This window comes from Rhinichthys klamathensis, unplaced genomic scaffold, assembly GCF_029890125.1.
Source record: "Rhinichthys klamathensis goyatoka isolate OS25496 unplaced genomic scaffold, OSU_Roscu_1.1 h1tg000297l_1, whole genome shotgun sequence".
Lineage (NCBI taxonomy): Eukaryota > Metazoa > Chordata > Actinopteri > Cypriniformes > Leuciscidae > Rhinichthys > Rhinichthys klamathensis.
The window spans coordinates 80372-106799 of record NW_026606816.1 but is presented as its reverse complement, the minus strand read 5'-3'; the positions used below and the strand labels follow the sequence as shown (position 1 = coordinate 106799).

General features: G+C 41.0%; 2 protein-coding genes across 3 annotated transcripts in view; one reads left to right on the top strand and one right to left on the bottom strand.

Moving 5' to 3' along the window:
• ddx21 (DEAD (Asp-Glu-Ala-Asp) box helicase 21) overlaps positions 1 to 15654 on the top strand; it is a 29121-nt gene extending 13467 nt beyond the window's left edge. For both annotated transcript variants that reach the window (XM_056270122.1, XM_056270121.1), the window contains exons 8-16: positions 2800 to 2945; positions 5349 to 5498; positions 8102 to 8263; positions 8765 to 8884; positions 9665 to 9738; positions 10639 to 10798; positions 11631 to 11765; positions 13163 to 13207; positions 15230 to 15654. In XM_056270122.1, the coding sequence (XP_056126097.1) occupies positions 2800 to 2945; positions 5349 to 5498; positions 8102 to 8263; positions 8765 to 8884; positions 9665 to 9738; positions 10639 to 10798; positions 11631 to 11765; positions 13163 to 13207; positions 15230 to 15499 (1262 nt within the window). In that variant the 3' untranslated portion in view covers positions 15500 to 15654. The remainder of the gene's footprint in view (positions 1 to 2799; positions 2946 to 5348; positions 5499 to 8101; positions 8264 to 8764; positions 8885 to 9664; positions 9739 to 10638; positions 10799 to 11630; positions 11766 to 13162; positions 13208 to 15229) is intronic.
• Positions 15655 to 17561: 1907 nt separating this feature from the next.
• On the bottom strand, positions 17562 to 25655 carry irf1a (interferon regulatory factor 1a). The gene is made up of 8 exons (XM_056270138.1): positions 25286 to 25655; positions 24350 to 24449; positions 22516 to 22695; positions 20251 to 20334; positions 20060 to 20173; positions 19931 to 19983; positions 17749 to 17842; positions 17562 to 17648 (listed from the first exon to the last, which is right to left on the bottom strand). The coding sequence occupies exons 1-8, from the start codon at positions 25370 to 25372 to the stop codon at positions 17572 to 17574; spliced, it is 789 nt and encodes a 262-aa protein (XP_056126113.1). The 5' UTR covers positions 25373 to 25655; the 3' UTR covers positions 17562 to 17571.
• Positions 25656 to 26428: the final 773 nt, after the last annotated feature.

Sequence of the window (26428 nt, the reverse complement as noted above, 5' to 3'; positions counted from 1 at the left end):
TCTGTGCAGCGCAAGCCCATCTCGATCAAGCGACACTGTCACTACACAGCGCTGAGAGATCCAGTAAAGAAAACATTTGAATTCGCCACTGAAGTAATAACATCGCTGCGAGATCTAGTGAGAAGCATTCACATTTCTCCGTTATTAACCGTAGATCTCTAGATCAAACAGCGCTGACGTGGACACCAGGAGAAACATTGTGCCGTGAATGAACATGTTATAGGCTTTAAGTCCACAGATCAGGAACATTCACCATGGATTTAATAGCCTATAGTAGAACACTAACTGTAACGAAGTTTGGCTGGAATAGTGAAATGCTTTCAAGTACTTCACACATCTTTTTCCAGCACTTCAAAACTCAAATATTATCTAAATATTATATGTAAATATAGGCCTATATTTAAATGTTATTTTTAATGTGATGACCAGAACATTATTTGTTCATCCTTCAAAGATTACCCCCATTTATAAACCTGAACGTTTCAAGATGTAGGAAAACTCAAACTTATTTAAAAATATTTTTTCTTTTAATAAATAGGAAATTTCTCTGGCATTTCTTTCTTTTTGCTGTATCGAAAACGTACTGAACCGTTACACCCCTACACACAATCCACACATCATATACAATTTCAACCCGTTTGTAATCTCAACCTGGCAACCTATACCCCCCCCCCCACCCCAAAACCACAAATCTCCCGGATTTTGAAAACCAAATGTTGACAGCTATGACGTAGAAATGGCGTAATAACGTAGAAATGACGTGATGACTTCGGAATGTAGAAATGACACAGAAATGTCGTAATGACGTAGAAATGGCATAAATACGTAGAAATGGCATATATACGTAGAAATGGCGTAATGTAGAAATCTTGAAATAGCGTAATGTAGAAATGGCGTAATTTTGTAGAAATGGTGTAATTGTGTAGAAATGGCGTAATGTAGAAATGACGTAGAAATGACAATGACGTAGAAATGTAGAAATGACGTAGAATTGGTGTAATGATGTAGAAATGTCGTAAATACGTAGAAATGTAGAAATGACAATGATGTAGAAATGACGTAAATGCGTAGAAATGTCATAAATACGTAGAAATGTCGTAATGTAGAAATGTCGTAATGATGTAGAAATGATGATGGCTTCGAATTGTAGAAATGGCGTAGAATTGGCGTAATGATGTAGAAATGTCGTAAATACATAGAAATGTCGTAATTTTGTAGAAATGGCGTAATGTAGAAATGACAATGATGTAGAAATGCCGTAGAATTGGCGTAATGATGTAGAAATGTCGCAAATACGTAGAAATGGCGTAATGTAGAAATGGCGTAATGTAGAAATGGCGTAATGTAGAAATGGCGTAATGTAGAAATGGCGTAATGTAGAAATGGCGTAATGTAGAAATGGCGTAATGTAGAAATGGCGTAATGTAGAAATGGCGTAGAAATGACAATGATGTAGAAATGACGTAAATGCGTAGAAATGTCATAAATACGTAGAAATGTCGTAATGATGTAGAAATGACGTAGAAATGACGATGGCTTCGAATTGTAGAAATGGCGTAGAAATGTTGTAATGACGTAGAAATGACGTAGAAATGACGATGGCTTTGAATTGTAGAAATGGCGTAGAATTGGCGTAATGATGTAGAAATGTCGTAAATGCATAGAAATGGCGTAATTTTGTAGAAATGGCTTAATGTAGAAATGGCGTAATGTAGAAATGACGTAGAAATGACAATGATGTAGAAATGCCGTAGAATTGGCGTAATGATGTAAAAATCTCACAAATACGTAGAAATGGTGTAATGTAGAAATGGCGTAATGACGTAGAAATGGCGTAATGACGATGATGTAGAAATGACGATGACGTAGAAATGACGTAGAATTGGTGTAATGATGTAGAAGTCGTAAATGGCGTAAATACGTAGAAATTATAAGACAGACTCTAGCTCGGTGTCCATAGGCGCACAGTTACAGCACGAGCACCCCGGGCTTCTCGTCTGCGCCGGGCTGGTCTCCTGTGGCGGCCGCCGACGCCGCCGCCTCTTGTTCCTCCATCAGCCTCAGCTGCTCTTCGCTATATTGTGGCTCGTATAAATAGCCACGAACATCAGTTTCGAGCAAAAGATTTTCAAAATCCTCGTCTTCCATATCGTGTGTCGTAAATTCAGGCATTATGGTAAATCTAACTCCTTGAGCGCTTGTTAGCTTAGCTTGCTGTCTTCCAAGCAAGATGGCGGATTAATAGTTTAGTTTCTTCAGGTTTAGTCCCACCCACTGATCTGTAATAGGCCGGTGGGGTGAGTGGGTCCCACGCCCTTGAATAATAATGAGCTAAAGGCTGTAGTTTTCTTAATATGCAATGAAATTTATCTTCCGTCCTATCGTGACGCAAAATGACGATATTTACGTCACGATAGGACGGAAGTAAAACACTTAATTCCTTTTTTCTCCCATCTCAGAAAAAAAAACAAGCAAAATTCCACCATCATTATAATATATGACTGGGTTTCTAACAATACAAACCTTAATGCAAATGGGTGAAGTGACCCTTTAAGTCTGCTGTTTAAAACAAATAAAGAACCAGTGTAGGAGAATAGTTGTGTGTGCTCACATGTTCAGTGTTTATGTAAACACTACGTTCGGTTTTATCAATCGGAATAAATTCAGTCTGATTGAAACAAAAGTTGTGTTTGTAAACGTAGCCGTTGAGAACTATGAGGACTTCCGACTGATGATGACTGAAGTTTTCAGAACGTGGCTTTGCACTTGTAAACAGTATTTCTGGTGTTTTGCTGTTAGATGCGGCGGAGAAACCGCAGACGCTGCTGTTCTCGGCCACGTGTCCCTCCTGGGTTTATGACGTCGCCAAGAAATACATGCGCTCTCAGTTCATCCATGTGGATCTCATCGGGAAGAAGACCCAGAAAGCCGCCACCACAGTCGAGGTAACCGCGAACACATGACCGAGCTCAACGCCAGCGGCTTGGTCAGAACCTGGGAGATTCCTCAGAGTTTCTCAGGATTATTTTTAAGGAAAATCTGGGAATTTTTTTTTTTTTGGTCAAAAAACAGCTCTTGACAATGAATGAACAAATGTCAGTATTCATTAGGGAAACAACTTCAGATACTAAGATAATTCTGAAATCAAAACCTATATAGACAGAAAACATGGAGCTGCTATAAAAATACTTAATTTTATTAATGCCTAAAACCACTGATGCTTTAAATCTGTCGCAGTGTTTTTACAACATTTGTAGTAAGATTTGAAGAGTATGAACCCTGAAGACTGGCGCTCTGTAAAGGCAGTGCAGGTTTCCTCCTCTAGGTGGCGTTTAACACACACACCTCGTCTGATGACTTGCAGTGCTCACGGGATGAATTAAGCTGTTGCTAAGATGATAGTTAACACTTGGTGTTGCAATAATGTAGGGGTGGGCGATATGGCAAAAATATCATATCACGATTTTTTTCAGGAAAATCACGATTAACGATTTTATCACGATTCTTTTTCATGTTGGTTTTACTATTTTGCAAGTGACTGAGCATTACAGCCAAACTAATGTCCCTATTTAAAAAAAAAAAAAGCCTTATAGGTAACAAAAGAAAAAAGAATGGCAGACATTTAGGCCAAAGTGGCGAAGATAAAAATCTTTATCATTATTTTCTTTGTTATTAAGAATTAGGAACAAAGATACGCATTAAGCATACACAACTTAATATACAAATGAAATAAACAGTGCTTTATTTTTTCAGCTACAGTAGGGGTATTTAACAGTAGCATTGAAGAAAGTAATTAGGCTAAATGAACAAATACGAAAATAAAACAACATTGACTTCACTGTATAAATTATACATTGATTATTATTAAAGCTACTACTAAAGTTCTCAGTCAAGAGCAGTGAGTGATTTCCTCTCTGTGTTTTGTTGTTTTATTAACATTAAAGGGATAGTTCTCCCAAACATTTTAATTGTCATCATTTACTCTCTCAAGTTGTTTTAAACCCGAATAAGTTTCTTTCTTCTGTTGAAAATAAAAGTTATTTGGAAGAATGTGGCTAACCAAACAGTTGCTGTACTCCAGTGACTACCATGGTATATGTTTTCCTACTATGGAAGTCAATGGGGACCAGCAACTGTTTGGTTAGCCACATTCTTCCAAATAACTTTTATTTTCAACAGAAGAAAGAAATTAATACAGGTTTGGAACAACATTAGAGTGAGTAAATAATGACAGAATTTTTATTTTTGGGTGAACTATCTCTTTAAGGACAAGAGGCAGCTTGTTTACTAACTGGCTACTGTCGCTTTAAGAGCTGCACGCGACGCGTCTAATATACACGCATTTGACAAGCAGATTTTCTCTCATTTTTTTTTCTGTTTGCTTTCACTTTAGACATAACCAACTTTGTTTATGTAAACCTTGTGTGTATTTGACAATATTAGCGCAATAAGACTCGAAAGATAACTTATAACGTAGTCCTGCAGTAAACAGACGCTGCTAGACAGGCTTTTAGTGCCCGTGTGCTTCGGGTGTATGCGCTCAGAAAGCACCCGTCAGAACAGCGCATCAGCAGTGAATTACATGTTTAACCAGCAAGGCTTTAAAGCACATGCAAATAATGAACTTCTGTGAACTGCAGTGTCCCGTTCCTCTGCGTTAACATTTGTTGTGTGTTGAGACGGAGTTCGGCGCCAGAACTGCAACTGATAAAATGCACGATACTACGATATTTCTTCAAAAGCAGATCGTGGAGACATTTTAATCGTCCACGATCAAAAACCGTGATATCGCACACCCCTACAATAATGTCGGTCTCACTGTGTAATTTGGCAGGAAGAACATTGTGATCTTTTATTTTTCTGCACATTTAAATTCAATATTTGCCTAGACCGGATTTTAATAGATGCACCAGGAGAATAAGTGAAAGTCTTTTTTTATTTGATAATAAATCAACCTTTGTCTTATGCACCCATTTGTAAATGTGTTGGTGTTCGAAGGTCATTGGTTTTAAAGTAATGTTTGGAAAATAACAAAAGTTTAAATTAGTAATTTTTACCCAATCAACACCAGAGGCTGGCATTATGCAAATTAGTTACAAACAGACACATGTTCAGCAGGAAGTTCGACTTAATTACTGACGACTCGTTTCAAGAGTTCAGAATCGATTCTTTCACTCCATTTATCTGCACTTTGATCTCTGAAACTTTGCAGACCACACTTTACATTCACAAACCGCTTTATTACACACTACACGAAAGGAAATATCTGAAAAAGCATAATGGGGGTTGTGTTTAAAGGAAAAGTGTTTCCCCATATCAGCTGTTTAAAGCACTTGTCTGTCGCGCAGCACCTGGCGATCGCGTGTCACTGGTCTCAGCGGGCGTCGGTCATCGGTGATGTCGTCCAGGTGTACAGCGGCAGCCACGGCCGAACCATCGTCTTCTGTGAGACCAAGAGAGAGGCCACCGAGCTCTCCATGAGCACGTCCATCAAACAGGTGCGCCCGCAGCACAGCACACCTCACACACACCTGTGACACACCTGTGACGCCTTTAACACACCTATAACACACCTGTGACACACACCTGTAACGGCACACCTCACACACACCTGTAACGGCACACCTCACACACACCTGTAACCGCACACCTCACACACACCTGTGACGCCTTTAACACACCTATAACACGCCTGTGACACACACCTGTAACGGCACACCTCACACACACCTGTAACGGCACACCTCACACACACCTGTAACGGCACACCTCACACACACCTGTAACCGCACACCTCACACACACCTGTAACAGCCACACCTCACACACACCTGTGACGCCTTTAACACACCTATAACACACCTGTGACGCCTTTAACACACCTATAACACACCTGTGACGCCTTTAACACACCTGTGCCACACCTGTGACGCCTTTAACACACCTATAACACACCTGTGACACACACCTGTAACGGCACACCTCACACACACCTGTAACGGCACACCTCACACACACCTGTAACCGCACACCTCACACACACCTGTAACAGCCACACCTCACACACACCTGTGACGCCTTTAACACACCTATAACACGCCTGTGACACACACCTGTAACGGCACACCTCACACACACCTGTAACGGCACACCTCACACACACCTGTAACCGCACACCTCACACACACCTGTAACAGCCACACCTCACACACACCTGTAACGGCACACCTCACACACACCTGTAACCGCACACCTCACACACACCTGTAACAGCCACACCTCACACACACCTGTAACGGCACACCTCACACACACCTGTAACCGCACACCTCACACACACCTGTAACAGCCACACCTCACACACACCTGTAACGGCACACATCACACACACCTGTAACGGCACACATCACACACACCTGTAACAGCACACACCTGTAACGGCACACCTCACACACACCTGTAACCGCACACCTCACACACACCTGTAACAGCCACACCTCACACACACCTGTAACGGCACACCTCACACACACCTGTAACGGCACACCTCACACACACCTGTAACGGCACACCTCACACACACCTGTAACAGCCACACCTCACACACACCTGTAACGGCACACCTCACACACACCTGTAACCGCACACCTCACACACACCTGTAACAGCCACACCTCACACACACCTGTAACGGCACACATCACACACACCTGTAACAGCACACCTCACACACACCTGTAACGGCACACCTCACACACACCTGTAACGGCACACCTCACACACACCTGTAACGGCACACCTCACACACACCTGTAACAGCCACACCTCACACACACCTGTAACGGCACACCTCACACACACCTGTAACCGCACACCTCACACACACCTGTAACAGCCACACCTCACACACACCTGTAACGGCACACCTCACACACACCTGTAACGGCACACCTCACACACACCTGTAACGGCACACCTCACACACACCTGTAACGGCACACCTCACACACACCTGTAACAGCACACCTCACACACACCTGTAACGGCACACCTCACACACACCTGTAACAGCACACCTCACACACACCTGTAACGGCACACCTCACACACACCTGTAACAGCACACCTCACACACACCTGTAACGGCACACCTCACACACACCTGTAACGGCACACCTCACACACACCTGTAACGGCACACCTCACACACACCTGTAACAGCCACACCTCACACACACCTGTAACGGCACACCTCACACACACCTGTAACCGCACACCTCACACACACCTGTAACAGCCACACCTCACACACACCTGTAACGGCACACCTCACACACACCTGTAACGGCACACCTCACACACACCTGTAACGGCACACCTCACACACACCTGTAACGGCACACCTCACACACACCTGTAACGGCACACCTCACACACACCTGTAACGGCACACCTCACACACACCTGTAACGGCACACCTCACACACACCTGTAACGGCACACCTCACACACACCTGTAACAGCACACCTCACACACACCTGTAACGGCACACCTCACACACACCTGTAACAGCACACCTCACACACACCTGTAACGGCACACCTCACACACACCTGTAACGGCACACCTCACACACACCTGTAACGGCACACCTCACACACACCTGTAACGGCACACCTCACACACACCTGTAACGGCACACCTCACACACACCTGTAACGGCACACCTCACACACACCTGTAACAGCACACCTCACACAGACCTGTAACAGCACACCTCACACACACCTGTAACAGCACACCTCACACACACCTGTAACGGCACACCTCACACACACCTGTAACGGCACACCTCACACACACCTGTAACGGCACACCTCACACACACCTGTAACAGCACACCTGACACACACCTGTAACAGCACACCTCACACAGACCTGTAACAGCACACCTCACACACACCTGTAACAGCACACCTCACACACACCTGTAACGGCACACCTCACACACACCTGTAACGGCACACCTCACACCACGCCTCACACACACACCTGCGCGTCTGCATCTGCTGGTGTGTGACTCTGGCTTGTGTGTTCCAGAGTGCGCAGACGCTGCACGGAGACATCGCCCAGAAGCAGAGGGAGATCACGCTGAAGGGCTTCAGGAACGGCACGTTCGAGGTGCTGGTGGCCACCAATGTGGCGGCGCGGGGGCTGGACATCCCCGAGGTGGACCTGGTCATCCAGTGCTCGCCGCCTAATGTACGGCAGCCGCTCCGCTACAAAGATCACGTTTCAAGACCACTTCAGCTTATAGTGCATACATACAGTTTATATCTTGAAGGCCCGATTATACTATAAATCATAATTCTAAAAAATAATAAAGTTACAGTTTTTTTTTTAAATCAGTCCACACCACAATAACGACACACAGGAATGATATCGTTGGAATCTTTAAGGATGTTTTCAGCTGATGAATAATAGAATCAGAATTGAACATTTAATGAGACAGATGACCAAACTGAAAACAAAACTTATAATAAACAGAACAATATAGCATATAGTTAGTTGTCTTTATAGTTGTTGCTGTCTAGAACGGGCCTTTAGGCTGTAAGGATCTGTTAAATGTTTGTTTTCTGTCGTGTTTTAGTGCATGTTTACTTTACCACCAGTAGACCCTGTTGATGTGGCGTTAGCTGTAGTTCTGAATGCTCTGCTCAGTGTTTATTCTCCTGTTGTAACGAGTGTGATCTGCGCACGCAGGACGTGGAGTCGTACATCCACCGGTCGGGCCGCACGGGCAGAGCCGGCAGAACCGGCGTGTGCATCTGCTTCTACCAGCGCAAGGAGGAGAACCAGCTCCTGTATGTGGAGCAGAAAGCGGTGAGGCGCCTGTAACGGGCTAATGTGGGGGAAACAAGTGTAATAATGTGTGATCAGACACGCATGAAAAGGACAACAAAAAATAATTTTTCCAACTTGCTAAAATTAAAAAAAAAAGTGACAAGATAATTCTAAATGCTTTATTTTACCAAGGAAAAATATTTTAAGTCTAATCATTTAGTTTGTTTTAATATGACAGTAGTTATGACAAGCCTTCCTAAAATTGTGATTTTTTTTACCTTTAAATGACTAGATTTGATCAATAAATAATAAATAAATAGTAATTTAAGCACATTCCTCACTTTTTTTCAACTTTAAATTCAAAGTAACTCATTATTTCATGCATAACCCTTTTAATCCAGCTCTAAATATCTCACACTGGGAGTCTTTGAGCTCTTGTAGAAATATAATAATAACACATGATATTTCCTGACTCTAGATGGGCTTATAGCTCTATATGGTAAAGTTTTTCTGTGTAGTGAAGCATTTCTTGCGTTCCATTCATTCCTAAGGGGGTCAAATTTAAATTTGCAACCACAAAACTCCTCGAATCCATTAAAATAAAAAAATAAAAAATTTGTATTCGTGGTTCAAGTGTGACAGGGTTCCTGGGGTCTTAAACCGCTCTGATGAACACTCAATTAAATAAAATAAAAGAGTTTCAGGTACACTGGATCGAATTAGTAATTGAAATATTAGTACATACTCAAAGACTCTTAATATGGTGTCATTGTTACAAATGATGGTTGTTTAATGGGAAACTGTTGTTCACCTCTTCAGGGCATCAGCTTTAAACGGGTCGGGGTCCCGACGGCCAATGACATCGTCCAGTCCTCCAGTAAAGACGCCGTCAGGTCAGAGGCCAAGCAAACGTGTTCAGAAAGATGATGCTCTAGTCTTCGATGTTCTGACACTCGCTTTGAACACAGGCAATGCTGATGCTAAACCAAAATTTATTCAAACACCTTCAACATTTCTCACATTATCAGTTTATTCGCTATAGTTTAGAAAATGGTGATAAATATGAGCAGAACTCAGTGGATATTTCACTGGTTTTGTCCGTCCTTCTGTTAGACTCTCACACATGAATTATGTTGAATATCTGTCAGCTGTTAAATTTAACTCCACAATTAGATAATACCAGTTTAGCTCAACCAGTGACCAAGCAATGCTTCATGTTGTTCAGTCTGTGTGTAAAAAGAGCATTAGCAGTTACAGAAAACACACTTCAGCAAAACATCATCAGCTCAAAGTGGAGGAATCATTTTTGGTCCCAAATGTGTATAAATGTCACTGGTAGTCACTGTATGAAGAATATTTGTGTATAATATGTCAGTTTACTTTATTCTGCTCTCCTCACTTACAGAAATGAACTATAGTGTCCTGCACACACTAGTGAAACATATACATATTATATCTGGTGTCTGAATAATTCTTGGTTTGCCTATTAATTTTGTGAGGGCATGTGAAGATCCTCACAAAAGATAGTGTGTGTATGTGTGTTCATCGCTGGGATGGGCCGCCTCATGAACTCGTGTGTGTGTGTGTGTGTGTATCGCTCAGATGAGCCGCCTCATGTGTGTGTTTATCGCACGGATGGGCGCTTCATGAACGCTTGCGTGTGTGTGTGTGTGTGTGTGTGTGTGTGTTCATCGCTGGGATGGGCCGCCTCATGAACTCTTGTGTGTGTGTGTGTTTATCGCTGGGATGGGCCGCCTCATGAACTCTTGTGTGTGTGTGTGTTTATCGCTCAGGTTTCTGGACTCGGTGCCGGCGTCTGCGGTGGAGTATTTCCGCGCGGCGGCTCATGAGCTAATCGAGACGCGCGGGGCGGTGGAGGCGCTAGCAGCCGCGCTAGCTCACATCTCAGGAGCCACGAGTCTCGAGCAGAGATCACTCATGAGCTCCGACACTGTACGTCACACACACTATCACACCATATCAGTGCTTTCATTAGGAGTGAGTGATTTTATACAAAATTTGAAATACTTTGCCCTAACTTCATACAATTAAATAACAAAACACAATTTCAACATCTATTAGGTGAAAAAAGAGTTTGTATCCTACTAGCAGCCAGATACAGTGATGCTTGCCACAGTCAACGACTAATCAGTGATACACACACACACACACACACACACACACACACACTCGTACACCAAACACGAAAACACTTACACACTGAATTCTAAATTCTTCACAGAATGTTCATAAACTGTTCCATTTTATTTTATTTATTTTATATTTATGTTAATGTGTACAAATAATTTAATTTGTATATTTTTATGTCTTTCAAATTATTCTATGTTTTCCAAGCTTTGGCAATATTGTAAGATGTACAGTCATGCCAATAAAGCAATTTTGAACTGAGTGCGAGAGATCTCCCAGTGCTGGGACTCTGTGTCTGACTGGTTGTGCTGGGACTCTGTGTCTGACTGGTTGTGCTGGGACTCTGTGTCTGACTGGTTGTGCTGGGACTCTGTGTCTGACTGGTTGTGCTGGGACTCTGTGTCTGACTGGTTGTGCTGGGACTCTGTGTCTGACTGGTTGTGCTGGGACTCTGTGTCTGACTGGTTGTGCTGGGACTCTGTGTCTGACTGGTTGTGCTGGGACTCTGTGTCTGACTGGTTGTGCTGGGACTCTGTGTCTGACTGGTTGTGCTGGTGTGTTCTCAGAGAGAGAGAGAGATAGAGATCTCCCAGTGCTGGGACTCTGTGTCTGACTGGTTGTACTGGTGTGTTCTCAGGGCTTCGCCACCATGACTCTGAGCTGCTCTCAGGAGATGCACAACATCGGCTTCGCCTGGCGAGGCCTGAAGGAGCAGCTGGGAGACGAGATCGACGAACACATCCGGCGGATGACCTTCCTCAAGGGCAAGAAGGTGCTCACACACACTCTTCATACACACTACACACACAACACACGCTCTACACACACTCTTCACACATACTACACACACAACACACGATCTACACACACTCTTCACACACACTACACACACAACACACGATCTACACACACTCTTCACACACACTCTTCATACACTGCACACACTCTTCACACACACTGCACACACTCTTCACACACACTACATACACACTGAACACACTCTTCACACACACTACACACACTTCACAAACACACTACACACACAACACACGATCTACACACACTACACACTCTTCACACACTGCACACACTCTTTACACACACCACACACACACTGCACACACTCTTCACACACACTACACACACACTGCACACACTCTTCACACACACTACACACTCTTCACACACACAACACACGATCTACACACACTACACACTCTTCACACACACTACACACACAACACACGATCTACACACACTACACACTCTTCACACACACTACACACACAACACACGATCTACACACACTACACACTCTTCACACACACTACACACACAACACACGATCTACACACACTACACACTCTTCACACACACTACACACACAACACACGATCTACACACACACTCTTCACACACACTACACACACAACACACGATCTACACACACTACACACTCTTCACACACACTACACACACAACACACGATCTACACACACTACACACTCTTCTCACACACACTACACACACAACACACGATCTACACACACACTCTTCACACACACTACACACACTCTTCACACACACCACACACACTCTTCACACACACTACACACACAACACACGATCTACACACAGTGATAGTCTCAGATGCAGACTGGCATCAGGCTATTACATTTGTTGATGCGGTAAACGAAAATGATTTTGTCTATCAATGCGAAATCCATTAGTTTTTGCTGGCATGGCCTGACGATGATCCGGCTCGAATATGGTGAATCTTACAAACGTTCATATAAAAGTGTGTTAAACTGTTGAAGGCAAATCTTTCTTGTGCTTTAGTCAACTTTGCGCACCTTATTTTCTCCTTGCACAGACCCGACTAATCAATCATCTATGATCGGCTTTATCAACGAGTCGTTGCAGACCTATGTTATTGTTAATGTATTACATTATTATCATATATAAAGTATAAAAAGTCACTTTTAACACCAGGATATACTGAAGGATCACTGTAAACTACTTCTACATCACAGGAGAATGTAAACTAACTAAAGCAAGACTCAGCGCTCTGCTTCTGCTTCGGAGAGTTCGAGTGGAAAGCTCTTGATCTTCTGCATGGGAAGAGGCGGTGTGTAACGTGTCCTGTGTTTGTGTTTGTGTTTCTCTCAGGGTGTGTGTTTCGACGTCCCGGCCGCTAAACTGAAAGAGATCCAGGTATGTGTGTTTGGAGTCGTTTGTAAAGCGACTCTCGAGGGACGTGTCTGTACAAACGTCCAGCTGACTCCGTTCCCCAAGCCACTCGCTCTCGGGTTTCACTAGCACACGTGTGTGTGTGTGTGTGTGTGTGTGTGTGTGTGTGTGTGTGTGTGTGTGTGTGTGTGTGTGTGTGTGTGTGTGTGTGTGTGTGTGTGTGTGTGTGTGTGTGTGTGTGTGTGTGTGTGTGTGTGTGTGTGTGTGTGTGTTCGCTGACTCGGCTTGTTTCTCTGTGTTCATTTTGACAGCACCCTTTGATTTAGGTTTAGTCATAGTCTTTTGACAATGCCATTTTCTCACAATTCTGATTTTTTTTTTTTCTCAGAATTGCATGTTTATATCTTGCAATTCTGACTCAACGCAATTGGGAGATAAAAAGTCACAATTATCTTTTCAAATTTAAAATATTCTGTGGTGGAAACAAGCTTCCATAGAATACAAGCATTGAAAACTTGTCATAAACTTCAATAGTGGTGAACCGAAACTACAACTAATACAGGGCCTTGTTTATCAGATGTTGTGCAGAAGCCGTCCTGAAGATGATCTGGGCATTGGCCGCTGAGTGGCTCTAGATTTCCCCCTGTAATTAATGACATTAACATATAAAAGAGCAGTCAACGTCCAGATCCTTTACTGGAGAGAGCCGAGATTTCCAAACACCTGCAGTTCTCCTACTTTACACTTCAAATACAGTTTTTATAAATATGGGCGTTTTATAAATGAGGCCCATTATTTTTACTTTTCCATTTGATTGTCAAAATTAAAAAGAGTTTCATATGAAAGCTTGTTTCTCCCACAGAATAAAAAATAAAAAAGGCAATTGTGACTTTATATCTCGCAATTCTGAGATTTGCAATTATCTTTTAAAATGTTTTATTCTGTGGCGGAAACATCTTCCCTCGTTTCATGACTTTCCAAAAGAGGAAAACGAGGATAGAGAGATTGATTACGTTGGTCAGAAGAGAGAAAGATGACAAATTTAATACCAAGCTAATAAAACGTATAAAAGTATATTGTTATAAATGTTTATATTTTAGTCATCTGAATTGTTTTAGTCTACGTTATTCAAACGTGGGCATCATCCACACACACACACACACACACACACACACATCAGTTCTGGCCAAATCCCCCCACCGGACATTTCCATCTAGTTTTTATCCGTTGACGAAATGTCAACAGGTTTTTGTCATTCAAAATTGGTTTTCATTTAGTTCTCGTCTCGTTTCCGTCTGTGAAAAAAAAATTGTTGACTAAAATAAAGATTAAAGGATTAAAGAATTAAAGGTGCAGTGTGTGATATTTAGGAGGATCTGTTGACAGAAAGGCAATATCATATACATAACTATGTGTTCAGTGGAGTATAAAGACCTTATAATGAGCCGTTATGTGTTTATTAGCTTAGAATGAGCGTTTCTCTCTACACACACCGAGGGTCCGCTTACATCCATGTTTCTACGGTGGCCCTGAGCGGACACATGCATTTCGTCACTGTTGTTCTTTATGATAAGAAGCTGCTAAAGTCAGCAAATAAAACACTGACACAATGATGAACAAGTAACTATAATATTCGCAATAACATCGTTTTACTGAATAATGAAGTAAACCTTATTTCTTAATTTACCTTTGTAAAGAAACCTCATTGTTTAACTGGCTGCTCTCTGCTGTCTCAGACGACGACATCACTTCCTGTCGGCCACCGTAACTTCTGTTGGGTGCAGTTCACAACCTCACCACTAGATGCTGCTAAACTTACACACTGCACCTTTAACACTGGTTCTGACTGGATCTCGTCCCTAATCGTCCCGAACGAACATTTTCGTCTAGTTTTTAATTCGTTGATGAAAATGTCAACAGGTTTTTGTCATTCAAAACTGGTTTTTATTTAGTTCTCGTCTCATTTTCGTCTGTGAAAAAAATTGTTGACAAAAATGATGCGGAAAATGCTTGGTGAACGAAGGCTGTTTGTGTGTGTGTGTGCAGGATAAATGGCAGGACGGCCGGCGCTGGCAGCTCTCCGTCGCCACAGAGCTCCCCGAGCTGGAGCAGAACCCACATCTCACCGGCGAACGCACCCCGGGGGGCTTCGGGGGACGAGGAGGACGAGGAGGCTTCGGGGGACGAGGAGGAGGAGGACGAGGAAGAGGAGGAGGGCGGTCCTTCGGCTCCAAGGGCAGCGGCGGCGGCTTCGGCGGGAAGCGGGGACGAGGAGGCGCTCAGAAACGCAGCTTCAGTCGGGCCTTCGATTACTGATGCTCCGACAGACTGTCCTGTTTTTACTACCGTTTCATTCATATTCACTCTTTACTGGAGCGCTACGACCCATTAAATACGCTGATTGCTTTTACTTGCAGTTGTGCTGTTTATATGATGACTTCCACTGATATTAAAGTGGTTAAACTACAGCGCGACTGATGGTTTTGCTCGGGTGGTCCGGTTCACTGGCTCGCATTCTTACATGGGCTTGAATGAAGTGTGACGTTGCAAATCATTTTTTTCTTTCATTTTAGTTGATAATTTAGTTGATGATAAGGTCATTTTTTGTTAAAGTCCCCCTGTAGTCAATAATTGTATTTCTTAAAACTCATCTTTGATCACCAAAATGACATATTTAAATGTTTTTTCCTTGAAAAAATGTCGTCATGCCTTAAAGGGGTCATATAATGCCATTTTTGTACAAGCTAATATGATTCTTTAGGGTCTAAATTAAAAGTTTGTAATATACTTTAATTAAAAATTCTCATTAGTATTGTAAGAAAAGTTATTTTACCTGGTCAAAAACAGCTCTGTTTTCAGCACGCCGTTTCAGTGCATATGCCTTTAAATGATAATGAGCTTTGCTGACTCCGCCCCTCTGTTCTGTGCTACACCGTTTGTAACACAATAACCATAACGCGTTGTTCAGTATAAACGTGGGATTATGAATTATATTGAGAACTTCGTACATAGAAAACATGCCGTAATGTACCCTGAGTGTAAACCTTAGACGCATTCATTGTGAAGCGTGCAGCTAGCGATTTGCAAAGATATAAATATTAATATAAAGTTTAATAAAACGTTTCACTCACTTCCGTTCTTCTGGAGGTTCAGCAGGAACACGAATATCTGGTACCGATCCTTTTTAGCAAAGCTTCTTAGCAAATCCAGCTTTATACTGACCCTCGTTTATAAAGCAGTCTGGTGAGAAATGATTCGCGCAAACATGAGAGCATTGACGTTGCTCGTGGGGAATATTCCCTTCGAAAACAAACTAAGCCACTGCGTCTTCAGCGGTTCGGATTTAGGAACATTAAAATGACTGTGTTCGTTATTACACCCAAGAACAGAACACCACAATCGCTTAGACGCCATTCTGCTCATAGACAGTGCTCCGGCACATCAACAATGACCGCGCCGGTCCGCGCAGACTATGATTGACAGCTCTCACGAGCGAGGGCGGGTCTGTGTTGAAACGCTGCTGTCAATCAACAATCGTGGGAGGGGCTTCCGAGCGTGTGACGTCACAAGGTCGAACGGCTCGATTTGAGGCAGGGGAAAACATATAAGGAGATTAAAACAAAAACACTGGATGGATTTTTATCATTATATGATGGTTGTGTACAGGCACTGCCAACACACATTTCAGTACAAACAACTTGTAAAAGTGCATGTACCATTATATGACCCCTTTAAAATATCTTGAATGTAACTCGACACCCTCGCCTCATTTAGTATGCGCGGTTCTATGAATATGCAAATGAGCCCCGCCTCCACTCACTCCCTCAGCTCAGAGATCCACTGGTTGACGATCACACGTTGATCTGATTGGTTACAAGGTCGTTTGTGACGTCAGAAACACCAGCGATTTCAAACCGTGTTTTTGAGACTGTCTTTGGTTCACTGCAGTTTTAAGGAGGAAATACTCAGCAATGCTGTCGACTTATGAACGACACATGGTGTGTCTAAAAGCACATTAAAAACACCATATTTAAGTGTCATAATTGGAAGCGAGCTTTCATAGAGTTTCGCTTAACCAGCTAATCAAGGTCTTCAGGATTCGCCAGTAGACGCTGCAGGGCAGGATCGAGCGTTCCTGCGGTTCTTAACGTTTCATCACATTTTTGTCCTTCGTGTTCATTTGGGAATGAGGGCGACACGCAAATTAATCCACAGAATGAACTTTATTTAAAGACTTGGAAAATAAAATGGCTGATATCTTCTCAGGGAACTGGTGTCACTGATCAGTGACCCGGCTGTAAACTCCGGAATCGTCTGACTCGTGTCCATTAGTGAGTGCGCCTGCTTCAGCTGAAGGGCGAGTGGAGGAGTGTGGCGCGGTGTGGCGATCAGTCGTATTGGCCGGAGCTGTTGTGAATGTGACAGTCTGTCTGGAAGGAGTAGCCGGAAAACTCCATCGTCTCGCCTGAAAGCAGAGCCGTTCACAGGTTTCAAAGGCAAATCTCCTACATTAGCTAAGAGTGAGTTCTCCGGTACACAAGTTTAGGATGTGAAGGTGTTCTTACACAGGCATCCCATCCACATGGAGTTGGGTCTCCAGCCTCGGTCGCTCTCGTACGGCGGACTCCAGTGGTCCAGGGTCTTCAGGTGATCCACGATCTGCCGGAGAAAAGCACACTCGGACACTGAGCTCATGAGGTTACGACCAACCAGACCCAAAAATAAATACAAACCCTGTGCATATTGACAGAAAACGAGCTGACAAAAAGATTATATGTAATATTTGGTGATATAGCATTATGAGAGATTTATTGGCTATTTAAAAAGCTGGTTGTTTTTGACCTGGAACACCAAATTAAGTAAAAGATTTCCAGCTCAACACAAAAGAACAGTGTAAACCAGTTTGTGAAGCCTGCTAAAGTCTTGTGTGGCTGTGGAAGTGTTCTGGCTGGGTGACGGACACAGATGCGGTGTCTGGCCTTGACCGGGGAGGGGTTCCAGAAAGCAGGTTAAGCAACTTAACCCGGGTAAGTTTACTCAGAGGAAACCGATAAACTCAACTTTTGCTTCCAAAATCTGAAGTTAGTTTCAGGGTAAGTAGCCGCTGCAACTAAACGCTGGAAAACCTAGCCAGACGGTTTGAAACTCTTGGTGTTTTTCTGAAACTCTCGCAGTCTGTGGGACAGACGGGTCCATTTGGGGGATATTTGAGTGTAAGATCCAGATGCTCCTGCAACATCTGTTCATGTTCATCAGACAGAAGCAAGGCTTCACCCTTTAAAGCTTCGAGATCCTCAATCTTTGATGTCCTGAGGTCTGACCATCAGCTGATGTGAAATCCATACTGTTATATTATGATTATTTCGAACTTGACTCCTGAGTTCCCAATGAATGCTATGGAAGCTTGTTTCCGCCACAGAATAAAAAATAAAAAAGGTAATTGCGATTTTTTTTTTATCTCACAATTCTGACTTTTTATCTCAGAATTGCGTGTTATAAAGTTAAAATTACGTGATTTAAAGTCGCATTTGTGTGTTATAAAGTCACAATTAAGATATAAAGTCGCAATCGCGAGAAATAAAATAAAAATTCTGACTTTTTTTCTCAGAATTGCATGTTTATTTCTCGCAATTCTGGCTTAATAACAGGCAATTGGGAGATATAGAGTCAGAATTGCGAGATAAAGTCGCAATATCTTTTAAAATGGTTTTATTCTGTGGCGGAAACAAGCTTCCATAGAATACAAGCATTGAAAACTTGTCATAAACTTCAATAGTGGTGAACCGAAACTACAACTAATACAGGGCCTCGTTTATCAGATGTTGTGCAGAAGCCGTCCTGAAGATGATCTGGGCATTGGCCGCTGAGTGGCTCTAGATTTCCCCCTGTAATTAATGACATTAACATATAAAAGAGCAGTCAACGTCCAGATCCTTTACTGGAGAGAGCCGAGATTTCCAAACACCTGCAGTTCTCCTACTTTACACTTCAAATACAGTTTTTGTAAATATGGACGTTTTATAAATGAGGCCCATTATTTTTACTTTTCCATTTGATTAGCAAAATTGAAAACAGAGTTTCATATGGAGGCTTGTTTCTCCCACAGAATAAAACAATTTTAAAAGATAATTGTGAGTTTTTATCTTGCAATTCTGTTTTTTTTTTTTTTTTTTAATGTGAGATTATGTCTCGCAATTCTGACTTTATATCTCCCAATTGCGTGATATTGAGTCAGAATTGCGAGAAATAAACATGCAATTCTGAGAAAAAAAGTCCGCATTTTTAGTTTATTTCTCGCGATTGCGACTTTATATCTCGCATTTTAACTTTATAACACGAAATTCTGAGATAAAAAGTCAGAATTGTGAGATAAAAAAAATCGCAATTGTTTCCGCCACAGAATAAAACATATAAAAGGCAATTGTGACTTTATATCTCGCAATTCTGAGATTCGCAATTATCTTTTAAAATGTTTTATTCTGTGGTGGAAACATCTTCCCTCGTTTCATGACTTTCCAAAAGAGGAAAACGAGGATAGAGAGATTGATTACGTTGGTCAGAAGAGAGAAAGATGACAACAATGTATGCCAGGCTAATATAATGCAAAGTATATTATTATAAATGTACATAAGATTTTTTTTAAATGAAAGTGCAAATGTTTTTACTGTGGAAACATCTCATCACAGCGGGTGACAATGGTCCATGAAGACATTAAAAGATACTGTGTTTGTTGTTAGTCCACCTCACCTTCATCACTGCCTCTGTCTGCTCGTGCTCCTCTGTTCTGTTCATCTGCAGTCCTGCACAGGGAATCAGGCATGTTAACCCTTCACTGCCCTGTGCTGGCCTGAGGAAGAGCTAAGAGCAGTACTGTACCCTGTGTGCAGTAGATGGCCGGCCTCTCCTCCTCCTCACGCTTGGGGAGATCCTCTTTCCTCAGCGCTTCTGCGGGGAAACCGCCTCGGTCGTCTGAGAGCTTCCAGAAGGCCTCTGAGGACACACGGGAGAGATGCGCATGCTCAGATGTTGTGGACGGAGGCTGGTGTGTTTGAGTTATTGGTAAGTACCTGTAAATCTCTCCAGCGGTAAGTTCCTTTGTGTCGGTGGTGGAGGCGACGCTGCTTTACTATCGGTTTCCAAACACCGTAATGCTGAAGACAAACACGTTACATCACATCAGTCTTATTTATGCATTAGTAAAACTGACCCAAATCACATTTAGGAACAATTCATGCAAAACAATATTGTTAGTAAATGCATTGTTGGCTATATTTGACTAATTGCTTTTGAAAGTCACTTTGTAGAAAAGCTTGTTTTCGTCACAGCAATAAAAATTAAAAAGGTAATTCTGACTTTTTTCTCGCAATTGCTAGTTTATATCTCGCAATTCTGACTTTTTTATCGCAATTGAATTCAGACTTTTTTATCGCATTTGGAAGTTTATATCTCGCAATTCTGACTTTTTATATTTCGCAGTTCTGACTTTTTCCTCACAATTACAAGTTTATATCTCGCAATTCTGACTTTTTCCTCACAATTACAAGTTTATATCTCGCAATTCTGACTTTTTCCTCACAATTACAAGTTTATATCTCGCAATTCTGACTTTTTCCTCACAATTACAAGTTTATATCTCGCAATTCTGACTTTTTCCTCACAATTACAAGTTTATATCTTGCAATTCTGACTTTTTCCTCACAATTGCAAGTTTATATCTTGCAATTCTGACTTTTTCCTCACAATTACAAGTTTATATCTCGCAATTCTGACTTTTTCCTCACAATTGCAAGTTTATATCTTGCAATTCTGACTTTTTCCTCACAATTGCAAGTTTATATCTTGCAATTCTGACTTTTTCCTCACAATTACAAGTTTATATCTCGCAATTCTGACTTTTTCCTCACAATTGCAAGTTTATATCTTGCAATTCTGACTTTTTCCTCACAATTGCAAGTTTATATCTTGCAATTCTGACTTTTTCCTCACAATTGCAAGTTTATATCTTGCAATTCTGACTTTTTCCTCACAATTACAAGTTTATATCTCGCAATTCTGAATTTTTATATCTCGCAATTCTGACTTTTTTATCGCAATTACAAGTTTATATCTCGCAATTCTGAATTTTTATATCTCGCAATTCTGACTTTTTTATCGCAATTACAAGTTTATATCACGCAATTCTGAATTTTTATATCACGCAATTCTGACTTTTTCCTCACAATTGCAAGTTTTTATCTTGCAATTCTGACTTTTTCCTCACAATTGCAAGTTTTTATCTTGCAATTCTGACTTTTTCCTCACAATTGCAAGTTTTTATCTCGCAATTCTGACTTTTTTATCGCAATTACAAGTTTATATCACGCAATTCTGAATTTTTATATCTCGCAATTCTGACTTTTTTATCGCAATTACAAGTTTATATCACGCAATTCTGAATTTTTATATCACGCAATTCTGACTTTTTCCTCACAATTGCAAGTTTATATCTTGCAATTCTTACTTTTTCCTCACAATTGCAAGTTTTTATCTTGCAATTCTGACTTTTTCCTCACAATTGCAAGTTTATATCTTGCAATTCTGACTTTTTCCTCACAATTGCAAGTTTTTATCTTGCAATTCTGACTTTTTCCTCACAATTGCAAGTTTATATCTTGCAATTCTGACTTTTTCCTCACAATTACAAGTTTATATCTCGCAATTCTGAATTTTTATATCTCGCAATTCTGACTTTTTTATCGCAATTACAAGTTTATATCACGCAATTCTGAATTTTTATATCACGCAATTCTGACTTTTTCCTCACAATTGCAAGTTTTTATCTTGCAATTCTGACTTTTTCCTCACAATTGCAAGTTTATATCTTGCAATTCTGACTTTTTCCTCACAATTGCAAGTTTATATCTTGCAATTCTGACTTTTTCCTCACAATTGCAAGTTTTTATCTTGCAATTCTGACTTTTTCCTCACAATTGCAAGTTTATATCTTGCAATTCTGACTTTTTCCTCACAATTGCAAGTTTATATCTTGCAATTCTGACTTTTTCCTCACAATTGCAAGTTTATATCTTGCAATTCTGACTTTTTCCTCACAATTGCAAGTTTATATCTTGCAATTCTGACTTTTTCCTCACAATTACAAGTTTATATCGTGCAATTCTGACTTTTTCCTCACAATTACAAGTTTATATCTTGCAATTCTGACTTTTTTCGTCCTTTTTATTCCGTGGCGGAAACAAGCTTTTATAATATTTGGATAAAAGCTTCTGTTCCTATATGTTTGTTTAAACTAGAAATATTAAATAGTTATCCCGAAAGTTTAGATGAGCAAATACCTTTGCGTCTCTTTATTGTTTTGCTGTGTGGAAGGAGAATATAAACTCTGAACGCATTGTGGCCTTTCTTGATGCTCTTGTCTTGAAGCTCTTTGACGTCCGTCAGGGAATTGAGTGCGCATCGGAAGTTTGCTTTCCATGTCTTGGGATCGGGTTTGTCTATGCCAGGTTTGTATCTCCCTAAAATCCATGAAAGGAGAGCTGTTTGCATGATTGGCATCAGGCTGTCAGGATCTACAGGACTAGTTTCTGAACAATTCAGTTGTATTCCTGGCCAAGTTGATTATTGCTTGCATTATTTAACTTCTCTAAGAATACTTTGAGAAAAGAACCAATATTTACAGTGTTTGGTGAAAATGCATGCAGTATACATTGTTGCAGACGTTGGCATTAAATGAGCATGAAGGTTCACCTGTTCTCATCTCAATGTTAACAGAAGCTGATCAGAGGTACAGTGACCACAAAAACTATTCAGACATGTATTGCAAATAAAAATTTAAACATATTGTTGCATTATATATCAAAATATCAAAACAAGTCACATTTATTTTAAATACAGCACAATTTTAGTCAAACATTTCACAGCATAAAGTGTGTTAGCTTATTAAAACAACAAGCAATAGATATATTGGTCAATAAAAAGAGGACAAAAAGATTTTGATAACAAGTTGAACATGATGATAGTTATTGTGATTCTCTTCACATCGAGATCAGTCGGTTAAAAGTGGCTTGGGAAAGTGAAGTGGATTCTGAGAAAAGCTCTGGTGCCACTTGGTTGGATATTTTGTATCTAATGAAAAGACACTTTTTAGAGCCACTTTAGTGTCCAAATGCTTTTTGGGGCCGCGTGTCTGGAATCAGATAATGTGGATGAGTTTCTAGTAGACTCGAAACGTCAAGTGAGAAATTACCCTACAGCAAATCTGCAGTCACTGGGTAAAACCTGGACAATTTTAACGGAGCTGGTGTCATTTGCTTACTGATGTTCAATCCATATGCTACTATGCATGTAAATAGCAGATTGTTAACAGTAAGCATTATCATTCTTCAAAATGTTTAACTATTATTCTGATTATTTTGGGGGGACTTTGCAAGTACACTCTTAAAAATAAAGTTTCCAAAAAAGGGTTTTTGTAGCAACGCAATAGAATAAAATTTTTGGTTCCCCAAAGCACCTTTCAGTGGTCAGATCTTTAAAGAACCATGTTTTTGTCAGTGTGCAGAACATTTTAGAAATCTGAAGAACCTTTGGTTACACTTTTTTTTGATGGTCCACTTTAGACATTATACTAAGTAACCATACTTAGTGGTACTAAGTGGACCAAAACTTTCCACAGTAGACTTAAAAATAAAGGTTCTTTCTTGGTATTGATGGTTCCATGAAGAACCTTTAACATCCATGTAATCTTTCCATTCCACAAAAGGTTTTTTAGATTATTAAACTTTCTTTACATTGATAAAGTTCTTAAGTTATTCTAGGAACTGATCACTGAAATGATTTTGGGGAACCAAAAATGCTTCTTCAATGGCATTGCAATTGAAAACCATCTTCTGGAACCTTAAAAGTGTAAAGAAAGATTCTATTGATAATTAAAGATCTCAATGGAACCATCAAATATCCAATAAAAGAGTGTTATGTCACAACTGAACTAAAATGTAAAAAAAAAAAAACAGGATATTTGAAGAAGAAAATATTGTTGATGAAAGATTAGACTAGAAAAACTAGTTTTTCACAGATATCAACATGATATGAAACATTTGTTTGAATGAAGCTACAGAGTCAGACTGCTGATGAGCTTGAGATGAGCTGTAATCGGAGACGTCCGCACCTTACCTGTGTGCATCGCCCAGTTTCGGAACAGAGTCGCGTCCTTCTCGATGTTCCAGCCGTGCCGGGCCGCATGTTTCCAGGGAATCTGGAAAATTCTGGCCGACTGCAGTGTAAAGAGACCACAGAAATATCTATAATCAGATTATAGAGCCCTATAGAACTTTATCGAGACTTTTCTTCAGATCTGTATAGTAGGGTGTGTGATTTGGTTCAAATCTTTCCGTTAAATTTACGGTAAAAAAAAACCGTCAGCAATATTTTAGGTTTTACAGAGTTAAATTAAATTTGCAGTAACACCTATTTAATTATCTGATATAATGTTATTTTACCAACCTATTGAAGTATTAATATCTGTTTTATACCAACACACAACAATTGTAATACACTGACAGCCACAGCCACCAATCACAGCGGTGATGAGTCACATTAGGAATCAAAGCTCATCACACACAGCTTTTCCACAAGATGAGAAAGTCAAAGCTATTATAAAGAAGCTGCACAGTGCCATACACACAAACACTATGGTAACACACATGAAATTAAAAAATGCAATAAACATTAATTTGACAACATTAAATGTAACGTAAATCCCTAATGTACATAACTGATCTTAGAAGAATCTTAGTTATTTCAACAACAAAAAAATACATCAAATGTGAAGTGTCATGCAGGGAATTGTGGGAAATTTGTCAATTTACGTTTTTTTCACACAATTAAACAATGACTTGTTCTTTTTCACATCCACTTCCCGGTATTTTACTGTAAAATTAGCTTAAATGTGCGTTTAGATCTATCACAGTTATTCACCTTATATAGTACGAAAACTTTTTGTTAACCAATTAATAGTAGCATTTTTACAGTCTTTTACCATTAAAATCACGATAATTTTTTTACAGTGATATGAATCAAACCCTATTAGTGTGGAGCATCAGATCTGACCTCGTCCAGCCACACGACTCCAGGGTATCTGCCCGAATCGATCTGTTCCTCCAGCCACGGCCGTAAGCGCAGGCGTCCCTGATGCATCTTCAGTTCTGGTGTGAGTGTGTTTCACTCCTGAATCCCCCAGGTGTTCACTCGATGCAGTCATGAGCAGCACACAGCTCACTGAAACACATCACTGACAGTCACATTAGCAATAGGAAACATCACACCTCACTCGCTCTGCTGGAGTCAAAATTGAAATCTCAGCGTCCTCGTACCTGCACAAACCGGTTTGGAGGGTTTCCTTCCAACCGCAGGAGGATTTCTGTGGTATTGAGGGGCCGACCTCAGTCACACCTCGTCGATCCGACGCTTCTGATGTCAGTTACTCCACTGAAACCTGCTATACACCAGTTATTAGTCACAGAGTAATTATTCCTGCTGGGACAAACAACTTAACAAAAGCACTGCAGAAGAACTAATCTAGCATCTTTCTGCAGCTCAATACGCTGAGGTGTCTTATAGTGGCATATTTGCATAAGAGCAACACGTTAGATGCTTATCAGTCGGTCTCAGTAATGTTGGTGAGTCATTCTTTGCTTTGCCTGATTTCCTGTGAACTTCATGCATCTCAGGTATTTTCCAATGAAACAATCATTGGTCTCGCTCTTGTCATGTGCAGATTTTTGTTAATCCAAACTTCCAGAAAACAAACAAACAGCTTTTCTTCAACCAATCAGAAGGCTGTGGTTTGGTAGCAGATAAAAGCTAAAAACATTATGAATCTGGACCAGCTCTGATTAGCTGTTTGATAATACAGGTCAATGATGAGATTAGCTCACGTTTTCTCTCACCGGCCACTTTATTAGGTACACCTGTTCAACTGCTGGTTAATGCAACTGTCTAATCAGCCAACCACAGGGCAACAACTCAATACATTTAGGAATGTAGACATGATCACCTGAGCATCAGAATGAGGAAGAAATGTGATTTAAGTGACTGAACCTGGCATATGGATGAGTGTTTCAGAAACAGCTGATCTACTGGGGTTTCAGGCACAGCCATCTCTAGTGTTTAGGATGGTCTGAGAGAAAGAGGAAATATCCAGTGGATCCAGGGTGTTGCTAAGGTGTTGCTATGTGGTTGATACGGTACTTG

What these genes read in the sequence shown, in the direction of transcription:
- irf1a (XM_056270138.1), bottom strand. Translation starts at nt 25,372, where the DNA reads ATGCATCAGGGACGCCTGCGCTTACGGCCGTGGCTGGAGGAACAGATC. An exon ending in AGACAGAGGCAGTGATGAAG is followed by an intron (nt 17,843 to 19,930) that starts GTGAGGTGGACT and finishes TTTCTCCGGCAG; the next exon opens with ATCGTGGATCACCTGAAGAC. An exon ending in CATGTGGATGGGATGCCTGT is followed by an intron (nt 17,649 to 17,748) that starts GTAAGAACACCT and finishes CTCTGCTTTCAG; the next exon opens with GCGAGACGATGGAGTTTTCC.